Below are 8308 nucleotides of genomic sequence, written 5' to 3'. Positions count from 1 at the left end.
TTACTTTGTGGTTTTCATGGTGAATATTTACATGGCTGCCAACAGTCTTAATAAATAGCCCATGTGTATTGAGTTAAATTGTATCTATTGCAAAGTTCACACTGATGACACAAACAATCAAATAGATGTATCTCTCTCTTTTCCTTCTGTTATTACATTTTGACAAAAAATGCATGTAGTATTAAAACTTTAATATCTGATGCAACAACATTTAATAAAAATAAAAAATATAGTTAAATGGAGCAAAGTACTTAGTAAAAATAGAATGAAATGCATGGTCAATAGTGTAATAAGGTTATGGATATTTATGTTCATATACATGGACAGTGACATAACTGCTGTTGCAGTCTTTGCCTTACATGTTGTAGTTGTACTTACTGTTACGGCCAGCCAGCACATACCAAGAGCACCATAAGTCAATACAAGAATCCAATCAGTTGAACAAGACAAGTGACTGCATGGTCATCCTTCACATTGCTCCAAACGTCGGTGTTAATACATGCAGTGGCAAGCCAGAATGTCTCTTTGGCGTGAGCTAGAGACCTGGACTCTGTAGTTAGTGAGCGTTTGGAGTTTTACAGTCAGCTCAGGGAGCCGAGGACTGCTGTCCAGGATCTCCACAACCTTCAGGTCCACCAGCTTGTGAAGGCTTAAAAAGTCTTTCCTTGGCACGTGCTCATGTCTGATTTGAAGACTTTGGAGATTGGGAAACAGCTGTGGGATTAGACCAGTAAGGGCCCCTAAATACGAGGGCCAGGGGTCTATGTGAAGGCGGAGGAGATCGGGAAGCTGCAATGACACGGTTGCCATCTCTTCTGAGGTTATTCCTCCGACGCCGAGCGTCAGACTGGTCACTGTGGATGGAAGAAAGCATGCATACTTGTGAACATTTGGACCCTTGATGATGACCAAAGATGACAGTTGACGGAGGTCACTCAGCCATGCTTTCAGGTTTGCAACAACAGGCCACAGGTGAGGTATCTGATCATCAGAGTGCTTGTAGACAAGAACAAGAGTCTGCAGGTTAGGCAGCAGCTCCATTGCACCCTGTGGCAATGAATTATCACAGTGAATGAGCTCAAGACTTGTCAAAGCATTTCTTCCCACGGGTGGAACTGCTGTGATGGCAGATTTCTGGCCACAAGTCAATGACAGATGCTTAAGCTTATCCAAGCAGCAAAGTACGGCATGGATGATCAGCATAGGTTCTTGGTTGATTCCAGTCTGGTGACACACTAAAGATGTAAGATTAGTGAAATGGGAGAGGGTTGAAATAGCCTCTTTAAATTTAGAGGGGAATTTGACGTTGCAAATGCTGAGGTGAGTCAGCCGATGAGCTTCACACATGAGCTTGGACGAGTCCAAGAACAGAGAAGTGGAGCTGCACCTTACAGACAAACGCTTTAATTTGCTGAAGTTCTTGAGACAATCCAATGTCTCCTGGGAGCTTTGGTCCACAACCAATGTGGTGATGGACGGAAGGGACACAGCGAGCTGCTTCCAGTCCTTCGCTCTTCTGCTCCTCACCACCACGCTGGTGATCTTTCTTCGGCGCAAAGTGCCCCAGAACTGATCACTGTAAGCTTTTGGAAACCTAAGAACAACTGTCCAGTTTTTCCAGAGCGATCCACAGTCAATGAGTTTCTTGAAGTACGTACAAGTCGCCCTGACTCGGTGCTTGTCCGCGACGCATAGATATCCAAACACGTGGGTCCACACTTCTGACGGAAGGTGGAGGGGGGAAAGCTTCATTATGTTTTTAGAAATGATAATGACTATAAAGCGTTATTGGATTATCGACTTAAGAGGTCAACACTGCGTTGTTTTCATGTTCATGGACTCGAAGCATTTTCTAGCTATACGCCGTCAAACCAATATTTTTCTATTCTTCAAAAAGCTTCACAGAGCACATTACCGCCACCTGTCGACTGGGAGTAGTAACGACTTCTGCCTGGTAAAAAAAAAAAAAAGATTGACACTGAATGTATCCAATTGCTGACAGACCTACGCCCACTTTTCTAACGCGATTGGTCAGCTAGTTGCGTATAAGCCCTTATCGCAACGTTTCCCTTCCTCTTTCTTTCACGCGACCCTTCGGTGCGGTAAGGTTCCTTCTTTTCGTCTCCAAAAAGAAAAACCTCAGCTGAAAATAAAATTAACGTCTTTTATGTGTCAATAGCCTAATGGCTTACTGTGTGCTTATTTGGGATATCGAAAACGTACTGGTATTATATTACATGGTTAGGAAGTATAACGTATTTTGGTACCGCGCATCGTGGCCTGTGAAGCCACGAGCTAGCTTGCTAGCTTGCTCGCCGTCGGCTAACATTAGCTAGCATTTTAGCACATGTAATGTTGGTCATCACACTTAATGCGTTCATAAAGTTAACGCCGTTTTCTAAGAAAATACGTATTGTTTTTTGTTTGGTTGCAGATACTTCCTTGTCTTTAAAACAGCTCTTGAGCGAATCCTTGGAAGCACTGCAAAGATGCCCAGGGAAGACAGGGCCTCGTGGAAGTCCAACTATTTTATGAAAATCATCGTAGGTATCGTCTAACAAACCTTCTCATTTTTCGGTGCTATCCTTTCATATGTTTATTATATTTTACCTCAACTGTTTTTTTTTGTCTTTGTAGCAACTCCTGGATGACTACCCAAAATGCTTCATTGTCGGAGCAGACAATGTGGGTTCCAAGCAGATGCAGACCATCCGCTGTTCTCTGCGTGGCAAAGCTGTGGTGCTGATGGGTAAAAACACCATGATGCGCAAAGCTATCCGTGGCCACCTGGAGAACAACTCTGCTTTGGAGAAGTGAGTTTATGATGCTACAAGGTTTGATTTGTAAAATTGCAGGAAAAGTTACAGTGCAGCCTGTGCGTTGCTGTGTTGTCGTTCCCCCTGCAAAAAATAACATGTTTCCAGCTATCCCTGTCTGTCTACATCTCCAGGCAGCCAGGGACGTAAGGTTTCAGACAGTCCTAGCTTACGTGATGTTTGCATACTTAGCCTGGCAATAATTTGACAGCAATCTTTGATTCTAACAGGCTCCTGCCCCATATTAAAGGAAATGTTGGTTTTGTCTTCACCAAGGAGGATCTGGCAGAAGTTAGGGACATGCTATTGAACAACAAGGTAAAACGCAACCTAAAAAGCAGACGCATGTGTTAAATGCAAATTTTGTGACACCCGCCACAGGGGAAGTGGTCAAAGTAGTTTTGATGGTTGTCACTTGTATATGGGGGGTCTTACGCAGGTTAAGTTACAGTACAGCTTGTGTGGTGCTGTGTTGTCGTTCCCCCTGCAAACAATAACCTGTTTCCAGCTATCCCTGTCTGCCCAAACTTTTTGGCAGCCAGGGACGTAAGGTTTCAGACAAAGTGTCATAATAGATCAGTTGAAGAATCACATTGGTGGATCTTTCATAGATCTAAGACAGAGGTAGGGAACCTATGGCTCGGGAGCCAGGTAGGGCTCTTTTGATGACTGTATCTGGCTCTCAAGCATTTCTTACCACAATAAAAATGCATTTTTTGCTAACATTTTAAAGTAAACATCACAGAAATGACTGTTAAAAATAATATTCAAAATCAACAACTTTCTTATGCATTTTAATTCGTCCATCTATATTCTGCTGCAATACGACCAACCATATCTATCTTTCCTGATATTTTCCAGGTCAAACACCAAAACTTGATTATTACTGTGTAATGCTGTAGTCTACCTCGGTCATTGAGATGTCAAAAAAACATGTAACTGTAAACTTTCCTCCTTTAGTCAAATAGCTAAAGCTGCAGAACCAAGCCTTCTGGTGAAGATGGCCAAAAGAATGAAATACGTGTACTGAATACGGTTCAAAACTATGCAGCAGCAGAAGTTGCATTAATGGCAGCAAGTATTTGATTTATTATTAGACACTGCGCTGCTCACCAAAGTATGCTGGCCACACCCCATTGGCGTGGGGTAGTGTGCCTGGTCTACATAATTAGAGCCCATTATATCAAACTGTTGGTCTTACATAAAAATGCACATTTTATTGCATTCAAAATGTATATGGCTCTCACAGATACACATTTTAAAATATCTGGCCTTCATGGCTCTTAGCCAAAAAGGTTCCCGACCCCTGATCTAAGACTTGCAATGTATACAGAAATAATAGAATGAAAACAGAATCCAGCAGAGTAGAGAATCTATCCGTTTGCTGATGCTTAATCAAGTGACTGTTCTGGAATTACCAGGTGCCAGCTGCTGCCCGTGCTGGAGCCATCGCCCCCTGTGATGTGACTGTGCCTGCCCAGAATACTGGGCTGGGTCCCGAGAAGACCTCTTTCTTCCAGGCTCTTGGCATTACCACCAAGATCTCCAGGGGCACCATTGAAATCCTGGTAAGATTTAATAAATCAAATGCACAAAGTGTCAATGTATGGGATATAAACCGGATTGTCTTCCCTCAGAGTGATGTCGGCCTCATAAAGACTGGCGACAAGGTTGGTGCCAGTGAGGCCACGCTGCTCAACATGCTGAACATCTCCCCTTTCTCCTATGGACTCATCATCCAACAAGTGTATGACAACGGCAGTGTCTACAGCCCTGATGTGCTTGATATCACTGAGGCCTCTCTGCATGCCAGGTTCCTGGAGGTGAGCAATTCTTCAGAGCCATGTCACAATTTGGATGCATCTGTCTGCTCACTTTAAAAAAATAAAAATCTTTTTAGGGTGTGAGGAACATCGCCAGTGTGTGTCTTCAGATTGGCTATCCTACACTTGCCTCTGTGCCCCATACTATCATCAATGGCTACAAGAGGGTCCTGGCTGTCGCTGTGGAGACGGATTATTCTTTCCCTCTGGCAGACAAGGTTTGTATATAGTGATAAAATGTTACTTATTTCAGACTGATAATTGAAGATGTAGTTATGTCCAGTGTCCAATTAAATGTCTTGGTTCCAGGTTAAGGCCTACCTGGCTGACCCATCTGCCTTTGCTGCTGTAGCAGCACCAGCAGCAGCTGCGACTTCTTCTGCAGCTCCAGCAGCTGCTGCAAAGGAAGAAGTCAAGGAGGAGTCTGAGGAATCAGATGATGACATGGGCTTCGGGCTGTTTGACTAAGTGTCATGGATTGACTAGTCAATAAAGTGTCAAAACATGGAGTCTAATTGTTTTAATGTGATGTATAGTCCAGGCTAGTCATGCACTTTGTTGCTTGTAACTTGACAATCAAGCGATCTATTGTGAATCAACTGGTTTAATCTGCAGGCCCAAGCAAATGTTTGATCAGATGAACTACTTTCACTGCCGTAACTAATCACCTAGAAATTGGGGTGTTTGGTTAGCTTGTGTGGAGTGTCACCCGGATAATGGTGGTTTAGCTAGTGTAGCTGGCTCAAATTAGGTCAATGGCTATTGATTTACGTACGAATAGATGCTTGGGGAATGCTCCCCAAATAGTGAGGTGAGGCCATAAAATGTAATTTGTCCATTGGCCCTCATGGATTTTTTTGACAGCATTAGTTAAGCAGGAAGACAAACGGCCTCAAGATATTTCTATGCTCCTAATGCATTTGACTGCCAAGATGGCGGATTATCTACTCGGTCACCAGGAGGTAATTAGACTTGCGACAAAGTATCAGGTTTTTTTCCCCTGGAAAGGGCTGTATGTATTGCGTGAAACACTTATTTTCCTGTTAATAAACAGGACTAAAGTATTTGAATACATTTTGTATCAAAACTCAATTGGTATCTTGATGAGCAACTTGTTTAACAAAAGTGAATTATAATGAGCAACTTGGATGAACATTAAAAACCCTCCTGTGGTTCGACGTGTACACCAGTTTGTAAGACACATGGACAACATAATTGGATTAAGTTGAGGTTGGTTTGCATGAAATATGTAATGCCCCTGGACCAAAGTAACTAACCTTAAGATAGATAATGGACACAACGGAAAAACGGAAACAGGACGTGACGCCATTTGTTACCGTAATTGCGCAGTTCAGATGCGCATCAACACAGTGGGAAACATCCACTATGGCTGAGGTACGACATTTTGGTATTTATGACTATTTTGACATACCCTGACTGTCTTAGGTATCTTACCAAATAAACACATTTAGGGCCATTTGTTCTCTGTGATGTCGCGAAACCGTGTTCGATTTCACCGCGGCCTAGCTTGTCCAGTGTTGTTAGCAAGAGTGAGGCGTCACTTTACAATTAATGTGCATGATGCTAACGTCAACGACAAGCTAATTACTAGCTCGTTTAGCTTCCCACAGACAATGCTGTTTTGTCTGCTTGTGTTGCAAAACGAAATCTTGTTTATTTGTTTTTGCAGATTCACAGCTTACATGAGCTCCAGAAGCCTGTTGTCGCCTCCAAGGTGTTTATCCAGAGAGACTACAGCTCGGGAACTATTTGCAGATTCCAGAGCAAGTTTCCTTCAGAACTTGAATCAAGGGTGCGGAGTCGGAAGTGTAATCCGGGTGCAAGGTTTATAGAACTCTAACTTGTTATTCCCTTTGCTTTTAGTTGGACAAGCAACATTTTGAGGAGACCATCCAGACTTTAAACAACCTGTATTCTGAAGCAGAGAAGATTGGGGGGAAGTCCTACATGGAGGGCATCCTGGCCTGCCTCACCGCCTACACCTTATTCCTCTGTGTGGAGACCCACTATGAAAAGGCAAGTTTAGTTTAACCACTTTCGTTATGAGATCAAAGACCATACCCCTTCTTTGTGCAGGTATTAAAGAAGGTGTCCAGATACATTAAGGAACAAAATGAGCAGATATACGCTCCCAGAGGACTGCTGCTGATTGACCCCATAGAGCGAGGCCTCAGAGTTGTATCCTTTTAAGGGTTCAAACCACACCTTGCCTTTTATTTCTCAATTATCAACATGCCTTTTTGAGTTTTCCTTAACCGGACATCTTTCAGGTGGAAATTACCATCTTTGAAGACAGTATTAACTCTACAAGATAAGGGAAACTGTGGGTATGTTTTATTTTGTCAAATTCAGTGTAAAAGTTTATCTGCTTATTCATCATTTATTCTGTTCAGGATGAGCACTAGTTGTCATGTGCAGAATCACACCATCAAGATGTCTGCCTCTCCTGAATGGATGTATATAATGGCGATCTTTTTTTTTTGTATTTATATATTGTACACCCCACTGATGGCCTGTCCATTTCTTAGTACACGTGGTTACTGTGTGTCTTTTTAAACTCAAGCTGATGTAAAAAGCTGGGCTTTTCACATAGTGCCATTGTGTCAAATGTATCTTGATAATGGTTAGACTGGTGTAGTGTTGCTATTAGGGGGGTTTGCTATAGACTCAAGTGGTCTGTATATCAGGAAAGTAGTACTTTGCTGTATGAACCTGTAGGCTGAGGCAAATGTGTGCAAGAATGTAATTTTTACTGATCAACATAAAGGGCAAAACATTTTTAATTTTTTTAAAACTGGAGATGTTTTGTGACTCCTAAATTGATATGTTTACTTGTTTTATATTATATATCCTTTGTATAGAAATTAATCCTCTCAGCCTCAAATACAACCAATCAGCTTTCTTCTACATCTCGTTATATAGTGAATGTGTTTTGTATGATCGTCTCACCACAGAAAACACTCCACATTCCACTCATGCTTGCTGTTGCCGGTGTACCTTTTATCTTAAAAATGTGGTGCTTTTTTCCCTTGTGGCCCTTGCGTATCACTTCATTTGCATTTGCATGTATGACATTTAACGTGGATTACAATCATTGAATGTTAATAAATATGCAGTACATGTTATATCATTTGTCATGTATTGCTTTCATTCTGATGTAACATAGCATATTCGGTTGCGACAGTTGCACCTGTATCCAGTAGTGGCAGTTAACCTATCTTTCTACCTAGAAATCAATAGTTTAAATCAGGGGTATCCAAAGTGTGGCATGGGGGCCCTTTTTGGCCCACTGTAGGTTAAAATAATGTAGAAAATAGAGCAAAAAGGGATAATTTAAAGAGATACGAGTTGATACTAATATAACAGTGGTTTCTATTTAAATGTACATGTATTTTCCTTTTTACAAAAGTTAAAGTATTAAAGTGGCCCCTTGATGTTTCAGTACGCAACCCTGGTTTAAATTAACACTACTGCTTGTACTCAAGTAGTTGAGATGCCAACTGAAGTGTGTTTTTTTTTGCAATGACACATAGCAATTTGAACTAAATGGTGTCCATGTATGGTACATTAACATGTACATGTAAATATTATATTTTTGTGTTTGAAATGCAGTGGCGTTTAATTAAGTATCATCATCGGTCAAAGGGC

The 8308-nt window shown here is 41.7% G+C and overlaps 2 protein-coding genes and 1 non-coding gene across 5 annotated transcripts; all 3 read left to right on the top strand.

Moving 5' to 3' along the window:
- The first annotated feature begins 2075 nt into the window (after positions 1-2075).
- On the top strand, positions 2076-5148 carry rplp0 (ribosomal protein, large, P0). 2 transcript variants are annotated; one of them, XM_058054928.1, is made up of 8 exons: positions 2076-2102; positions 2435-2543; positions 2638-2813; positions 3047-3134; positions 4238-4384; positions 4454-4639; positions 4717-4857; positions 4949-5148. In XM_058054928.1, exons 2-8 carry the CDS (start codon positions 2490-2492, stop codon positions 5105-5107), a joined length of 951 nt encoding a protein of 316 aa, XP_057910911.1. In that variant the 5' UTR covers positions 2076-2102; positions 2435-2489; the 3' UTR covers positions 5108-5148. The 2 variants fall into 2 exon arrangements, with proteins under 2 accessions (XP_057910911.1, XP_057910912.1); XM_058054929.1 differs by lacking the exon at positions 2076-2102 and having other exon boundaries at positions 2435-2547.
- On the top strand, positions 3250-3378 carry LOC131106664 (small nucleolar RNA SNORA63). Its single transcript, XR_009120111.1, has one exon. It is a non-coding gene; the product is annotated as a small nucleolar RNA SNORA63 (small nucleolar RNA).
- Positions 5149-5309: 161 nt separating the features above from the next.
- LOC131106133 (golgin subfamily A member 7-like) lies at positions 5310-7790 on the top strand. Of its 2 annotated transcripts, none has more exons than XM_058054931.1 (6): positions 5310-6034; positions 6330-6452; positions 6524-6676; positions 6737-6838; positions 6931-6983; positions 7054-7790. In XM_058054931.1, the coding sequence occupies exons 1-5, from the start codon at positions 5930-5932 to the stop codon at positions 6973-6975; spliced, it is 528 nt and encodes a 175-aa protein (XP_057910914.1). In that variant the 5' UTR covers positions 5310-5929; the 3' UTR covers positions 6976-6983; positions 7054-7790. The 2 variants fall into 2 exon arrangements, with proteins under 2 accessions (XP_057910914.1, XP_057910913.1); XM_058054930.1 differs by having other exon boundaries at positions 6931-6987.
- Positions 7791-8308: the final 518 nt, after the last annotated feature.

The sequence above is a fragment of the Doryrhamphus excisus genome, chromosome 18 (assembly GCF_030265055.1).
Source record: "Doryrhamphus excisus isolate RoL2022-K1 chromosome 18, RoL_Dexc_1.0, whole genome shotgun sequence".
NCBI lineage: Eukaryota > Metazoa > Chordata > Actinopteri > Syngnathiformes > Syngnathidae > Doryrhamphus > Doryrhamphus excisus.
The sequence above is the reverse complement of the archived record's forward strand: the minus strand, read 5'-3'. Positions and strand labels throughout refer to the sequence as shown.

Excerpts from the sequence above, each read along its gene's own strand:
- rplp0 (XM_058054928.1), top strand. The coding sequence starts at position 2,490 with ATGCCCAGGGAAGACAGGGCCTCGTGGAAGTCCAACTATTTTATGAAA. Across the intron at positions 2,544-2,637 it reads ACTATTTTATGAAAATCATC|CAACTCCTGGATGACTACCC; the intron begins GTAGGTATCGTC and ends TTGTCTTTGTAG. Across the intron at positions 4,858-4,948 it reads CTTTCCCTCTGGCAGACAAG|GTTAAGGCCTACCTGGCTGA; the intron begins GTTTGTATATAG and ends TCTTGGTTCCAG.
- LOC131106133 (XM_058054931.1), top strand. The coding sequence starts at position 5,930 with ATGGACACAACGGAAAAACGGAAACAGGACGTGACGCCATTTGTTACC. Across the intron at positions 6,677-6,736 it reads TGGAGACCCACTATGAAAAG|GTATTAAAGAAGGTGTCCAG; the intron begins GCAAGTTTAGTT and ends TTCTTTGTGCAG. Across the intron at positions 6,839-6,930 it reads TAGAGCGAGGCCTCAGAGTT|GTGGAAATTACCATCTTTGA; the intron begins GTATCCTTTTAA and ends GACATCTTTCAG.